Source organism: Clinocottus analis, unplaced genomic scaffold, assembly GCF_023055335.1.
Source record: "Clinocottus analis isolate CAN_PGR_092001 unplaced genomic scaffold, fCliAna1.0.p SCAF_76, whole genome shotgun sequence".
In the NCBI taxonomy this organism is placed as follows: domain Eukaryota; kingdom Metazoa; phylum Chordata; class Actinopteri; order Perciformes; family Cottidae; genus Clinocottus; species Clinocottus analis.
The window spans coordinates 121,537-136,523 of NW_027176236.1; the positions used below are offsets into that span (position 1 = coordinate 121,537).

Genomic DNA, 14,987 nt, shown 5'->3' on the forward strand with positions numbered 1-14,987 from the left:
TGTGTATAAGTGTGTATTAGTATCAGTGTGTATAAGTGTGTATTAGTATCAGTGTGTATAAGTGTGTATTAGTATCAGTGTGTATGAGTGTGTATCAGTGTGTATGAGTGTGTATGAGTGTGTATGAGTGTGTATGAGTGTGTATGAGTGTGTATCAGTGTGTATCAGTGTGTATCAGTGTGTATCAGTGTGTATGAGTGTGTATGAGTGTGTATGAGTGTGTATCAGTGTGTATGAGTGTGTATGAGTGTGTATCAGTGTGTATGAGTGTGTATGAGTGTGTATCAGTGTGTATGAGTGTGTATGAGTGTGTATCAGTGTGTATCAGTGTGTATGAGTGTGTATCAGTGTGTATGAGTGTGTATGAGTGTGTATGAGTGTGTATGAGTGTGTATCAGTGTGTATGAGTGTGTATGAGTGTGTATGAGTGTGTATCAGTGTGTATGAGTGTGTATGAGTGTGTATCAGTGTGTATCAGTGTGTATCAGTGTGTATGAGTGTGTATCAGTGTGTATCAGTGTGTATGAGTGTGTATGAGTGTGTATCAGTGTGTATCAGTGTGTATGAGTGTGTATCAGTGTGTATGAGTGTGTATGAGTGTGTATCAGTGTGTATCAGTGTGTATGAGTGTGTTATCACGATGTCATTTCCTCTCAGACAGGAACAGTCAACAGGACGTCTGTAAAAACCTCTGAGGGCTCGTTCAGTGACCAGCCCTCCAATCAGAACGGCTGTGACAGTTGACACACACACACACACACACACACACACACACACACACACACAGTCAGATTACCGGTGGTCTGACGGCATGGGTCCGGGGCAGTGCTCATGAGGATCAGAGCAGCAGATCGAGGAGCTTTCATCTGCCACACAACAGGACTCTATTCTGAATGTTCAGGATTACAGAGGTTCCCACACACTGAAATATAACTGTTTAATCTGGCCCGTCCTTGACCTGCTGCTGCCAAACACTGAGCTCACACACACACGCAGTGTGTGTGTTATCTCACAGTATTACAGAATGGCTGACAGTAAAGAAAAGGGAGGAAAACGACTTCAAATTAAAGTCTATAATAATTATATGAATAATAAAAGTTATGGGGACATTTTGGTACATGGCTGGATATTCAATTAAACACTTATTAGGACAAGCATGCGCAAACAGACAAGGAGCATGCCCTCTACGTCACAGTGCGTTTGAGGTGAAAACTGTATGAAAGAAAAAGTGAAGATAATCTGCAAGTGTATACATTTAAAAAAAGAAAAGTTAATAAAGTTAGAATATCACATGATGTGTAGAAACAAATAAAAGCCCTTTAAAATAAAAACTCGTCAAGAACTCTTCTGAATAATTAGCAGCCCACCGACATCGCCCCAGTGTTCCCAGTAAGCGCGAGCCAAACACACACACACTCCTCCTCCTCCTCCTCCTCCTCCTCCTCCTCCTGCTCCTCCTCCAACAACAACAACAACAACAACAACAACAACAACAACAACAACAACTTCAGCCGAAGCACAAAAGAAAAGAAAAAAAGCATCCGAACTCGATATCAACCACATGTATCGATCAAACGTCATAACTCCCGTTCAGCCCAATAATAACTCTTTCACACACACACACACACACACACGCACACACACACACACACACACAGCTGGCCCGTGCACGCGGGGTACTCACTCGGCCTCAGACGGTCTCAGGGACTGGAACCAGGACATCGCTGCTGGTGGACTGGAGGGATCAGATTACTGGTCCCTGCTCTGCCTCCTCGGCTCCACGGTGCTGCGTTCACAAGCGGCTCGGAAAAGCCACAATCCTACCGCGACCTGCGCATATTAAAAGAGCAAATACAAACAATGTGAAGAAAAGTACGAGTAGATTAAAGATACATAGCTTGTGTTTAAATCACTTTATGGGACGAAATTATTTGAATGTAGAGTTTGTGACAAGTGTAATAGTGTTTCATCTGGTGTTTATAATATTCTATTTATCAGCAGTGTACTGGTTCAGTCGTGACACTGAACTAATACAATGCAGATTGAACTGTAATGTGTATTTATCATGCATACAACGTGAGAGATTCACTCAAATTAAAACATATTTTTTTATTTTGTAAACCTGGAACATACACAACTTCTCTCGACAATCTAAATCAACTTGAACCGTGACGAGGTTGCAGCTCGTTAGATCAACAGACCACTAAAGGGTCCCTGACCAGCTGCCTGATTAGATATGACGAGTCTCTTATTTTCTGACAGGTTTGGGTCTTGTTAATTAGTTCACGTTTTTACGGGCAACACTTGAATGCAACTTAAGCACAAAGCAGAGCATCAGGCCAACTGACGTCTGATGAGATAAAAAAAATAAAAAAAAGATGCATGCTGCAAAAAAAGTCCTTAATACCAAACAACTGAACGCCTCTCTGCCTGGACAGTAAACAAACCTCTGGCCTCTAAAGCAGCTCGCCGGTGATTCGCTTCAACACTGAATCACCCGTCAACTCCCCTGGAGGAGACTTCAGTTGAACCTGGAAGCTCTGACAGTGTGTTGATCCAACTAAACATAGTACTTGAGCTCCAAATGTTTGCAAACTTACTCGGGTTAAATATAGTCGATTGGTCGAGTGCCGGCCTCGTGATGACGTGACCTGCAAGATTAAGAAAACGCCATTTGTTCTCTTTTAGTGGTGAAAAAGGGTAAACAAAGGGGAAGCCTACTGAGTTACTGAGACTGGAGTTTGTTTTTGAGTTAAGTTTCACTGGAAAAGTTGAACTCTTTTGGGATTATTGCTGCCATCTAGTGTTGTGGTGGAGTTCATGTAGCGCTACATTATTTTTGACATCAAATGGGTGGTTAAAATCGCCTCAGCGTTTGAAAGGTGCTCCATAAAAAAAAAGCACCACAAGGACATGTGATTAAAAGCAAGCGTTGACTTCCTGTCTTCAATATCACAAAACAAGTGACAAGATGAAGGCGGAGTAGAAAAGAAAAAACTCTTTAATTTAGTCATCAGTTAACATGTAGAAAACATTTAAAACAGAGACTGACAGAGAAGCCCTTTAGCTGCTTGTTGACTCGTCAGGAACATGAAGATCGTTGCACAATAAAAAAAACATGTATGAAATACAAAAAAAAAGCTCCTCCATAGACCACAGTGTGGATGAGAATCTACTAACGGGGTGGAACAAATGCCCGTCAGGAAGAGTCACAGCCTGCCCGCCTCCGTGAACTGGCCGAGCAGGCCGTGGTCCGCCCTCAGGGGGAAGTACAAGGTCCGCGTTTTGTAGTACTCAGGGTCGGCCTCGAGGTTTTGGATGACGTCCGCGAGGAGGTGGGCCCGCTCCACGCCACAGCCCGGCACCTCGTAGCCCAGCTTGTTGAAGTGGACGTGGAGGTGGTAGTAGGACGGCTGGTAGTGCAGGTAGACTCTCAGCTGACTGGCCGCAAGGCCGTAGCGCTGCAGGATGGTCTCCTAAACCACGAGAGAAGGGGCGGCGTCAGACTTTCTGCATGTTTGACATCATGAATATATCCACTGCTGCCTCCAATCATTAAGAGCTTTGTCCCGACTCAGCGCTCGAAAATAGAGAGCCTAATTGGTTGAAGACAACGACTTAAATATGAGGTCACATTAATGACGACAACTGGAAGAAGAGGACGTGGCTGCTTTTTGGTTTTTCCCCTCACCTTTCCTTTCTGGAAGATGTTCTGCAGCAGCGGTAGATGCTTCGACGTCAGGTCTCTGAGACTCTTGATGTCTCTCTGACGTACGATGGCAATCAGGTACAAATCGTCAATCTGACAGAAGAAGACAGACGTTGTTAAACTGCGTAGTCCGTTGATGCTCAGCAAGGAAACATGCAGCTGCTCAGCATCACACACAGTTTGAGGGAACGTTATTTCTCACGTAAGGAGAAAAGGATGCTGTCCTGAGAGTGCAAGTGTCTTTTTTTGGTTACCGCCTGTGGTCCAGCATTGGTGTCAGCTCACCTGTTTCTGGTCCCATTTGAAATCTGGGAGGAGGACAAAGCCAAGCTCTGGGTCCGGGTCTTCATAGACTATCCTCTCAGCCTCCGCCTTCTTCTCCAGGATGTTGTGGACCCACTAGAGGAGGTCAATCGTCATGTTAATGTTGTATACTCAGATGGATGCATTACGATGCCAATGCAGGCGCGTGATTTCAGGATACCGACCTGCACGCTGAAACTCTGCTTCTCAATGTAGGGCAGAGTGATGGACTTGTAGTCCTCCCCCGTCTCTTTCACAAGGGAACTCTCCTGTCGCTGGTATTTCTTGACATGTTTCTCTGTGGCCGGACACACGACCGTGGCTTTAATCGCTGCAGAAACAGAAACAACACAAGCCATCAAACTTTGGCCGAGCAGATACCATCAGTCAGTTCATCATTTAGTCTTGTTCATACGTACCATTCTGTTGAGGTGGAGGCTGCAACCGATACGTGCTGTAGATGTCGTTCTTCATCTCCAGCTTCAGCTTGGAGCCAGTGAAGAGCTCAGCCAGGGCGTCCTCTCTGATGGGAGTCTTCTCCAGGATGACCACAGCATCCTGATCGCCGAGCTGGTGATGACAACCTTTTCAATTAGCTAATAATGAGGCTTGTTATGCCCTCATGATGGAATTAATGCAAACCAGCCATTCACGCGTTGTCACACTCGCTATGAAATCCAGCCTTACAAAAAAAGGCAATATCACGCGGACTATTATTTTGAAATACCGAACCGGAAGTCAATGGTTCCATCGCTGCTTCACGAAACTACTCAGGCCTTAGAATTAATACAATTAAACGCTGTCACTCTTAAGTTACCAACAATTGCTCTCAATAGCACGACCGAAGCTAGAGTTAGTGAGCTAAACCACTTTTTTTACAGCTAACAACAACATTCCGGTTACCTTTCCGTGCACGAAGACTGTCTTCTCCCGGGCAGAATCACGCAAAACGGTCGTCATTTTAAACTCGGACAGAATATTTTCAGATTCAGGATCCTTTGTAACTGCTCCGTCGCCATTCTCATTGTCAGTTTTCGCCTTCTTGGCTATCTGAGATAATTTATCGGATCCAACGCTGTCCGTTCTCCGTTTGGGCGCCATCTTCTTCTCCTTCTTGGTTTATTGGCGGTTGACAAACAACTGTTCGGTGTAGGGTTAGGTGCATTACCGCCACCATCTGGTATGGAGTGTGGGTCAGAATTCTTCTTCTTCTTCTTCTCCTTCTTCTCCTTCTTCTTCTTCTTCTTCTTCTTCTTCTTCTTCTTCTTCTCCTTCTCCTTCTTCTTCTTCTTCTTCTTCTTCTTCTTCTTCTTCGCCAAAGATCGTCTATATGTGGGACGAAGACGCCTTCGCTACAACATTTGCAATATAAGCATTTGCTCTTCAATATTGATGAGCTCCAACTCCAAATACTATAAATTAAGCTTTACTCCCTATTGTAAAAATATTTAATGGAAATATTAACATTACAACAGCCCTGCAATACATGTCAACATCAGCAATGTTATAATGTACTTTGTTTTTGAGGCGTTTCTTCCACCAATATCAACAATAGACAAAATATTAGTAACATCGTTAAGTCTAAGTTCCGATATTTCATCGGGTCCAACAGTTTCCGTTCCCCGTTTGACTGCGTTGTCCGTCATCATTTGTATGTTGCTGCCTTTGTGGCCAAAGATCGTCTATGCCTCGGTCCGTAAAAAATACACACCTGGAGTTAAAGATGATTGACACATCATTGAACTAATATGATTAGCGTTGTGGGGCGGGGCGACTGCTGATTGGACCAATGAAAACATTTCACTGGGGGGCGGAGCGATAACCAGGAAGTTATTTAAAGGAAGTTATTTAAAATACGGCAAAGGCACGCTCATTTGTTTGGCTACCTGACCGCGAGGAGGAGCGCAGAAGAAGCTGCTGAGGAGACACGAGAGACAAAAGTAAACTTTATCTGAAGTGTCGTTAGTCTTCTCTGCCAAATCAAAATGTACACATGTCTCCGACTGTGTCTCCTCCTCCTGGGTCTTCACACACTTCCTGTTGTCGCGAGGAGAAGACACCATAAAGGTAACGAAGTCTTTATTTCGTCTTGTGGATTTATTGTATATTGAGACACGCTCGGCTCCTCTGAACATCTCAGTAATTAGCTCACATTAGCGGTTAATGAGTCCTTATTACGTGTACTTGGTGGCTGTAGCTGCAGTTAACTGACGCTAATTAATTCAATTTGCTCGCTGAATGGTGTTTTTGTTTGTAAGGTTTAGTTACTTGTTGGGCTTATTGAGTTTAAAAGTTGCACGTTTTTCTTCCGCTTTTATCTTTTTGTCTCTTTATCTCTGATGCATCAGGATCAGCTGCTCAGCTTCATGTCAGCTGGTTATGAGTGTTGCTGTTTAACACCTAGGTATAGTTTAGGGACCAGCCTATAAACTGATATGAAGCTTTCCTTTGCAGCAATGTGGCAACTTTACTTCACAGGTCAATTTAAAAGTTGAATAACAAAAAATGAATTAAATGTTTGCTTTCTTCCAGTGAAGAGAAATGTCCTTTTCATCATGGCGGATGACTTGCGGACGTCATTGGGCTGCTACGGGGACTCGGTGGCAAAGTCTCCAAACATCGACCAGCTGGCGTCCAGAAGCCAGGTGTTCCTCAACGCTTTTGCACAGGTCAGCTGGCGCTGTACGTGTTGTGTGATTTATATCATGAGCTCATTGGGAAACTTTAAAGGTGTGGTGTCCTCCCCCTCAGCAAGCCGTGTGCGCTCCCAGCCGGACGTCCATGTTGACCAGTCGCAGACCGGACACCACCAGGCTCTACGACTTCAACTCCTACTGGAGAACCCACGCTGGGAACTACAGCACGCTGCCGCAGCACTTTAAGTCTAAAGGGTACATCACCACGTCTGTGGGCAAGATATTCCACCCGGGTGAGATTCATTCCAATCATCTTTTAAAGGAAATTCAAGTGTGTGCTGACACTGCGGTAAAAAGCAGAACCAGCTATGCATGACTCGTTTACTCAGAAAAAAGTCAAACTTTTTGTTGTCTCTCCAGTTGTACAGACGTAACAGTACTTTCTTTCTTTAGGTATTCCCTCCAACCACTCTGATGACTATCCCTACAGCTGGTCCAGCCCCGTCTACCACCCGCCCTCATTTAGATATGAGAAAGAAAAGGTAAAAGTATCTCTCGCACACATACGGGAGAATCACATGTTTTTTCGTCCGCCATTATTTTCTTATGAGAACATAAAGATACTGAAGAGCTTTGTTCACGTTACACCATGCTCCTGTTATCAAGTTAAAAAATAATCTCCATGTTTTCTGCTTTTTAAGAAGCAACTAAGTTTACTTTTAAATGTGTTTTCTTTGTAAAATACTTTTAAAGTCATGTCTTAATTCCTCGTAAATTGTAAATAAATACAATTGCTTAACAAAGACGCCTCAGCACCCGACATAACCTGCATATCCTTGGACTGTAAGAGGAACTCTGCATGAACTTGATGACGCCAGCAACCCCACAGGTGTGCAAAGGAGAGGACGGTAACCTGCACGCCAACTTGCTGTGTGCGGTGGACGTGGCGGAGCAGCCCGGTCGAACCCTCCCCGACCTGGAGAGCAGCGAGGAGGCCGTGAGGGTGCTGAAGAGCCGGGCCCACGACGGCGCGCCTTTCTTCTTGGCCGTGGGCTTCCACAAACCACACATTCCCTTCAGGATACCTCAGGTACGGGACTCTAAGTGTGTGTTTGAAAACTAACAAACTGCGGGCCTTTTAATTTGCACAAACCTGTTAGATCAACGGTTATCCTGTTCGTCAACTCGATGAGCTTCTCGCGTTGCAGAAATGACGACAATCTGGTATTACTTTTATAAAATAGCATAAAATACTCCAACATCTTCACAAAAACAGTTTTTTCTAATCACATTTTGTTTAGCTGCATTACACACATGAATAATAAACGTGTGACAAATTATGTAATTGGCATTTTCTAAATGACCTTAAACTTTGTGTTTATCGGCTGAATCGTGTGTACGGACCCACCTGCGTTATCCTGACGTCTCCTCTGTCTAAGCTCAATGTCAAACCCAAGGACTGAAGGTCAAATGTCCTTCAGGAGGAACTAAGAGACGCTGAACCCTAAAATGTTTCCCGTAGCTGTGACTGCGGTGTATGAAAGTTGGTCCTGATGTTTTACCTTGCATGGCGGCTCCTCTTCACGGTGTGAATAATTCCTGCGTTCAGCGTCTTTGAGTATCCAGAAAAGCGCTATTTCAATTAAACTATTATTATGCAAGCGTTTTCATACACACAATCCATTAGTAAAAAAATAGTTCACTCTCTCAAGTCCTTTTTAAGAAGCTGTTTGTTGGTACTCGTGCATCCTGCAGGAGGCCGTGCATGTGCTTTAATGAGGACTGAGCTAGATATATGGGAGGCTCCATTTGGCATGAAGGACGGCAGTGTGATGAAGTGGAAGGTGAATGGGAGCAGAGACGAGAGCAGAAGACGAAGAAGTTTCCTTACAGACGGCGAGTTGAGGGATTGAAAAGAGGGAGACAGGTCACGCCGTCTGTCGGCCCGTGATGTATGCCGCGCTGGATTAACCCCGTGTTGTCTGCACACGCGGACACCACCACCAGATTACAAACCGGTCTGTAGTGAGAGTATCGTCATCAAACAAGAGCTGACGGTCCAGTGGGAAGCGGATCAGATGAGTCTCCACTTATGTGTTGCATTGTTTAATGTGTTTTTGGTGCGTTCCAGGAGTACCTGAGTCTATATCCCGTTGAACAAATGGCTCTGGCCCCGGACCCCGACGTCCCTCCTCTGCTTCCGCCCGTGGCCTACAACCCCTGGACGGACGTGAGGAGCAGAGACGACGTCCAGAAGCTCAACATCAGCTTCCCCTACGGGCCGATCCCCAAAGACTTCCAGGTAGTAACCGACACCCTGAGAAAAACCTTTTATATTCATTCATCTCTCTCCGGCGTTGCTACTACGTTAGCGCTTTCATGTCTTCCAGCGGCGCATCCGGCAGCACTACTACGCCGCCGTGTCTTACCTGGACGCCCAGGTCGGGCGGCTGCTCGCCGCGCTCGACGCGCTGCGGCTGACCAGCAGCACGCTGGTGGTGTTCGCCTCGGACCACGGTGAGCGCTGCACCAACACGTAGCGTTTGTCTGACGTCAGGCTCTATGAGAACTTTATTTAGGAAGTAGTTCTTGTTATGAAGCTGTTGCAGACATGTGGTTGTGCCGGCCGCCACCAGAGGGCAGTGTTGTCACAGCGTTTTGTTCATTACACGACGAGCCGTATCCCAAAAATCTTTTTTTTCTTCCTCAACTTTGTGACTTGGAAACTCAATTTCTTCTAATGTCTCCTTCAGTGGAGGACACCGGAGTGAATCCTTCCCATGACTGTTTTTGATTTAAGCCCAGTAAAGCTCAATCAAATACCATTTTCAAAAAACACTAGATGACTTGGAGTCCATCTTAAAAAACGTAGATTTCATTTCCCCGCTGGGTGTATTCCTCTGGTCGCTCTCTGTGAACTCTTCCTGATCTGTCTCTCTGGTTGCAGGCTGGTCATTAGGAGAACACGGCGAATGGGCGAAATATTCAAATTTTGACGTTGCGACGCGCGTCCCGCTCATCTTCTACGTTCCCGGGGTCACCGCCGCCCGCCGAGAGTCCAGCTTCCCCTTCATTGATGTCCTGCGCCAGCCGGGGCTCGTCTTCAAGAGTAAGGCCTCTTCACCGACGACGACGCACTGAGTAACTTAGACACTTTTCTTTTGTGTCATCATGTTGAAATCTTTTTGCTCCCTTTTCCTCATATAAAACATGCGACGCTGCCGACTACACTTAAAGGAGGTCTTTGAATTACGCAGAAAGCTCCCGGAAGTATTTAGACTGGGAATCACTTTGATATATATATTCTTTTTGCCTCTGTGCAACGGTGATGCAATTCAAGAGCAGGGCGTCGAGTGATATTTAGAGGATATCTCGGCTAATTCTCTGTCAGCGGGTGTGTGAGACTTCCTCTAATTGGCCGGCTTCTCTTCTTCTCCTCCAGGTCGCCGCGTCGTGAGGAACGTGGTGGAGCTGCTGGATGTTTTTCCCACCGTCTCCTACCTGGCCGGCCTCAAAAAACCCAAAGCTTGCCCTGACCACTCTTTCCAGGTTAGCTCGAGCTAACGACGCTAAAGCTATGCTCATGAAAAGATGTTTTTAAAAAAAAAAAAGTATACTTGATATTTTATTTAGGCATTCCTACAACAACAAAAACATACGCCACTCAAAGGTAAGAAGGGATACAATAACTATCCATGCGTCTGGCCAAGACGCCACAAGGAAAGAAACAGACACACAAAAACAACAAAAACATGCAGGTAAATAAGTAAAAAAAAAGTTAGCTCTGGGCAAGTTAACGCGTTAATATCGCGTAAACTTTTCAATCAATTAATGGTGTTAATTATTTGATCATGCGTTAACTGCATTCATTCATTTAAAAAAAAGAAATTGGGGCTTTTACTTTGAGGGCGATAACTTGCTTCCGTATTATTATCGGACTATCTGCCGACTTGAGCCCGACGTGAAAGCTCGTGTTGTTCTGTAGTTTCTGTCCTCAACGAGCACCACGCGAGCGAGTCGCCTCTCAAAGCTTCACAAGCGTCAGCTGCAGCTCAGAGGACTGAACATTAATGCTCAAAGCTGCTGCTGATACCTGTCCTCCACACCTCCACCTCTTCAACCAGACGTCAGGTCACTTGTTCAAGACTACACAGACTTTTACCAACGAGGAAGAAAAACTGACCTGAAAACAAGAAAAGCACTTATTGCTTTTGTATAAAGTGAATCAACTGCTGGTCTTTAACATCTTTAAGGTAAGAAACAGACTGAACATGGACCAAAGAAGGAGTGGTTTGTCCCTCACAGGGACCCTTACTACTGAACATGGACCAAAGAAGGAGTGGTTTGTCCCTCACAGGGACCCTTACTACTGAACATGGACCAAAGAAGGAGTGGTTTGTCCCTCACAGGGACCCTTACTACTGAACATGGACCAAAGAAGGAGTGGTTTGTCCCTCACAGGGACCCTTACTACTGAACATGGACCAAAGAAGGAGTGGTTTGTCCCTCACAGGGACCCTTACTACTGAACATGGACCAAAGAAGGAGTGGTTTGTCCCTCACAGGGACCCTTACTACTGAACATGGACCAAAGAAGGAGTGGTTTGTCCCTCACAGGGACCCTTACTACTGAACATGGACCAAAGAAGGAGTGGTTTGTCCCTCACAGGGACCCTTACTACTGAACATGGACCAAAGAAGGAGTGGTTTGTCCCTCACAGGGACCCTTACTACTGAACATGGACCAAAGAAGGAGTGGTTTGTCCCTCACAGGGACCCTTACTACTGAACATGGACCAAAGAAGGAGTGGTTTGTCCCTCACAGGGACCCTTACTACTGAACAGTACCTGTTCATAATAAATAAAACAGATGTATAAACTATATATGTATGCATGTTAACTTGTTGCTCCAGAGTGCTGTTATATTGTTCTGATAACATTACTTTAAAATAAAAGCTGCAATGCACTAGTTTCTACTTCATTGTTGAATTTGGCGCATGAGATTAATTGCAGAAAAATCATGAGATTAATCGCGATAAATTTTTTTCAACCCTGCCCAGTCCTAAAAAATACATAAAAACAAAACAACAACCATGCAACAGTTGTCAGTTAATAGTCGAACATGAATTCATGCCAGCACAGACCCGTGAGGTCAGGCTCCTGTTTCCATATTGAGACGTGTTCATGTTGTCGTTGTGTTCATGTTGTCGTTGTGTTCATGTTGTTGTCGTTGTGTTCATGTTGTCGTCGTGTTCATGTCACGTGGAGGAACCGGAGAACCTGCTAAACATCACGTTCTAGTCCTGTTTTTTTAGAAGGTCATTGATTATTTCAGATTGTTTGGGTTATGTGACAAATAATTCAAAAGTTTGCAGCTACATTAGCATTTTGTTTTTCTTATGTAGTTTTATCTGATCATTTTAGAAGCCAGAGACGTCGAGCACGACTTTAATATCCAACTTGTAGTCCATGTATCTGTTTACATTTCAGCTGTAATTGTGTCTCCATGGGACGCTTTAAGCGATGCATTGGCCTCACAGCCTCGCTGGCTGCAGACCTCCGGCCTGGCTGGCTGCAGACCTCCGGCCTGGCTGGCTGCAGACCTCCGGCCTGGCTGGCTGCAGACCTCCGGCCTGGCTGGCTGCAGACCTCCGGCCTGGCTGGCTGCAGACCTCCGGCCTGGCTGGCTGCAGACCTCCGGCCTGGCTGGCTGCAGACCTCCGGCCTGGCTGGCTGCAGACCTCCGGCCTGGCTGGCTGCAGACCTCCGGCCTGGCTGGCTGCAGACCTCGCGGCCTGGCTGGCTGCAGACCTCGCGGCCTCGCTGGCTGCAGACCTCGCGGCCTGGCTGGCTGCAGACCTCGCGGCCTGGCTGGCTGCAGACCTCCGGCCTGGCTGGCTGCAGACCTTCGGCCTCGTTCTTACTTACAGGGTCAACCTTCCTCCGGTCTCTGCGCTGACGGACTCGTCGGACGTCTGCGACCTTTTCGGTCTTTTAGTTGAAACCAGGTTTTCACGTTTCTCACACACCGCAACAGGAGAATCTTCAGCTTTCATTCGGACCTCGTGTCAACGTCCACAAACGCCGCGTGAACAAGGCGGCGTCCTGGACTCTGACGTGTCTTTCCCTCCCGGCGTTCAGGTGGAGTTGTGCACGGAGGGGAACAGTCTGGCGGCCGCCTTCCTCCACCGGGGCAAAGAGCGCAGGAGCGCAGAAGCTCTTTCCTTCAGCCAGTACCCTCGACCCGCCGACACGCCGCAGGTACGCAGCGAGGAGCGTCACCTCCAGCAGCCGCCTGGAGGTGACGCTCAGTGAGCGTGTCGCTACTTCTGATGAAATGGATTTAGACGACTCGTCGTAACATGTTCACATCAGTGAAGGTCGTGGAAGTCGACCTCTGACCTCGCTGAGGTCTCGGGTCGATCTCTGTTGGCGGCTCGGCGTCGGGAAAGGTTTTCTACGTTTGATGCTTTTATTGTTCAATGTTTTATTTTTTCAGGAGAACTCTGACCTCCCGGACCTTAAAGACATCACGGTCATGGGCTACTCTCTGCGCTGCTGGGACTACAGATACACGCTCTGGCTGGGGTTCAACCCTAAAAGCTTTCAGGTTATCACACGTCTGTCTCTCCATTACACTCCTGAGTGACTCTCCAGCTCCAGCGTGAGTGATGGATTGAGTGATTAATCTGTCCGTCTTCGTCTGGCACGTCATGTTTGGAGACGTGTTCCATGAGCAGCAGCAGACTACATTTCCCATCATCCCCCTGCTTCCTCGCTCCAGGTGAACGTATCGGACGTCCACGGCGGGGAGCTGTACATGCTGGCGGACGACCCCGGCGAGGACCGCAACGTCTACCACGACTTCGGCATCGACGCGATGACGGGGAAGATGGCGAGCCTGCCTCGGGTGAGATTGAGCAATAAATATTTGGAAATACTTGATTTCGTACGTCATCCATTTGTCTGACTTCTTGTTTCCAGACCGAGAGCGTGCAGATGAGAATGAGGCAGCAGCTCTTCTACCTCTCAGCGGGGAGGAAAAGGAGCCGAGTGCAGGCGTGATGACGGGAATAAAACCCACGACGGACGGATGGAGACGAGTAAAAGGGACCGAGGACGAGGACGCCTCCAGAACTTCTTCACCTGCTTTTAGCGCGACGTGGCGGCACGATTCCTCTTCCAGGCTCGTGATCCTCGTGAAGAGAACTCATTGGATTCAACACACGAGCAAAGTGAAGACGTGGTCTCTTTTGCCGAGTCGTTGGAAGAAAATCAACTCGCGAAGTTAAAGGATTTCTTTAAAACCTTAATGCTGAGCAGCTGACCCAGAAAGAAGTTCCTTTAACCAAAAGACTGCAGCCTTGAACAATCTGACACTTCTGTTTGCCTCCATGTAAACAGTCGGTTCGGATCAATTTGTGGACCCAGAATGAATTGTGGACCCCCTCCCCCCCCCCTCCACTAGCTTCAGGTCCAGCAACGCATTGCCGGGACTCGGTCTGTCAACTTCTATTATAGCTACGCTAGCTTCATGCTAATGAGACGCAGATGATTCATGTAATCGGCATGGATCGCATGTCAGATGCAGGATTATTGAATTAGCTCGCTTTTCTTTTTTTTAAAAGGACTTCCCCCCCTCGCGGCTGACCGCGCTGCGTTAGCTTAGCTTAGCAGAGTCCTTTAGCGCCGGACGTGAGCGGTGGATTCGAGTCCGTCCAGACGAACCAACAAAAGAGACGAGCTCATCCTCAGAGGAGCAGAGCTGCAGCTTTCTGACGGAGAATGACTCACATCTGCAGCCAAGACCAGCTGTTCAGATTTATCGGATCCATAACTTTGATTTAGGAAATAAACTATTTTTGCAGTGAAAGTTGTTTGTTTCAGTTTGTCCTGCAGAATAAGCCCAGTCTGCAAACACACACACACACACACACACACACACACACACACACACACCTACACACCCCTCCTCTGTGTTGCGCTCCCAGGAGTTGTGTAGAAGTTGTGTAGCGCTGCAGAGAGCAGACTCTCCTGTCCGCTCTGTTTTCTCTGTCTTTTTATTTCATTTTGTTTCCCAGAATGCTTTGCGAACCCGAGCTGAGCGCTTCCTGAGGTGAGCGTGACTCCGCTGAGTCGATCCGTCGGGTTAAAAGCTCCGATTACGTTTTGAAACGTAGAATGAATTCAGTCTCATTTCAGTTTTTTTTAAGTTTATTTTTTTACAGTTTTCAATTTCTGGGCGGTGATGCAGCGACTGAAACGGCCAAAAGTTTCCCAAAGACTAGAGGGAACACTTGCCTCCACCTATGTATTACAATTCAAAAATATAGAGCATA

At 46.6% G+C, this 14,987-nt stretch overlaps 3 protein-coding genes across 6 annotated transcripts in view; 1 reads left to right on the forward strand and 2 right to left on the reverse strand.

Annotated features, from left to right (window-relative positions):
- The window catches only part of zgc:66433 (uncharacterized protein LOC321250 homolog), a 35,937-nt gene extending 33,080 nt beyond the window's left edge, over positions 1–2,857 (reverse strand). The window contains exons 1-2 of one of the 3 annotated variants that reach the window (XM_068567062.1): positions 2,601–2,857; positions 1,685–1,830 (exon numbers count right to left, since the gene is read on the reverse strand). In XM_068567062.1, the coding sequence (XP_068423163.1) occupies positions 1,685–1,722 (38 nt within the window). In that variant the 5' untranslated portion in view covers positions 1,723–1,830; positions 2,601–2,857. Of the gene's footprint in view, positions 1–1,684; positions 1,831–2,600 lie in introns of those variants that run through there. The other 2 variants (XM_068567060.1, XM_068567061.1) reach the window with 2 other exon arrangements.
- Positions 2,858–2,983: 126 nt separating this feature from the next.
- Positions 2,984–5,274, reverse strand: dcps (decapping enzyme, scavenger). Its single transcript, XM_068567068.1, has 6 exons — positions 4,916–5,274; positions 4,432–4,582; positions 4,198–4,343; positions 3,995–4,108; positions 3,692–3,802; positions 2,984–3,476 (listed from the first exon to the last, which is right to left on the reverse strand). Exons 1-6 carry the CDS (start codon positions 5,111–5,113, stop codon positions 3,210–3,212), a joined length of 987 nt encoding a protein of 328 aa, XP_068423169.1. The 5' UTR covers positions 5,114–5,274; the 3' UTR covers positions 2,984–3,209.
- Positions 5,275–5,883: 609 nt separating this feature from the next.
- ids (iduronate 2-sulfatase) lies at positions 5,884–14,491 on the forward strand. Of its 2 annotated transcripts, XM_068567065.1 has the most exons (13): positions 5,884–6,079; positions 6,545–6,681; positions 6,764–6,941; positions 7,102–7,190; positions 7,538–7,738; positions 8,780–8,950; positions 9,039–9,165; positions 9,596–9,757; positions 10,091–10,197; positions 12,790–12,909; positions 13,148–13,258; positions 13,433–13,558; positions 13,633–14,491. In XM_068567065.1, exons 1-13 carry the CDS (start codon positions 5,998–6,000, stop codon positions 13,711–13,713), a joined length of 1,692 nt encoding a protein of 563 aa, XP_068423166.1. In that variant the 5' UTR covers positions 5,884–5,997; the 3' UTR covers positions 13,714–14,491. The 2 variants fall into 2 exon arrangements, with proteins under 2 accessions (XP_068423166.1, XP_068423168.1); XM_068567067.1 differs by lacking the exon at positions 13,633–14,491 and having other exon boundaries at positions 13,148–13,312; positions 13,433–13,507.
- The last annotated feature ends 496 nt before the right edge of the window (positions 14,492–14,987 follow it).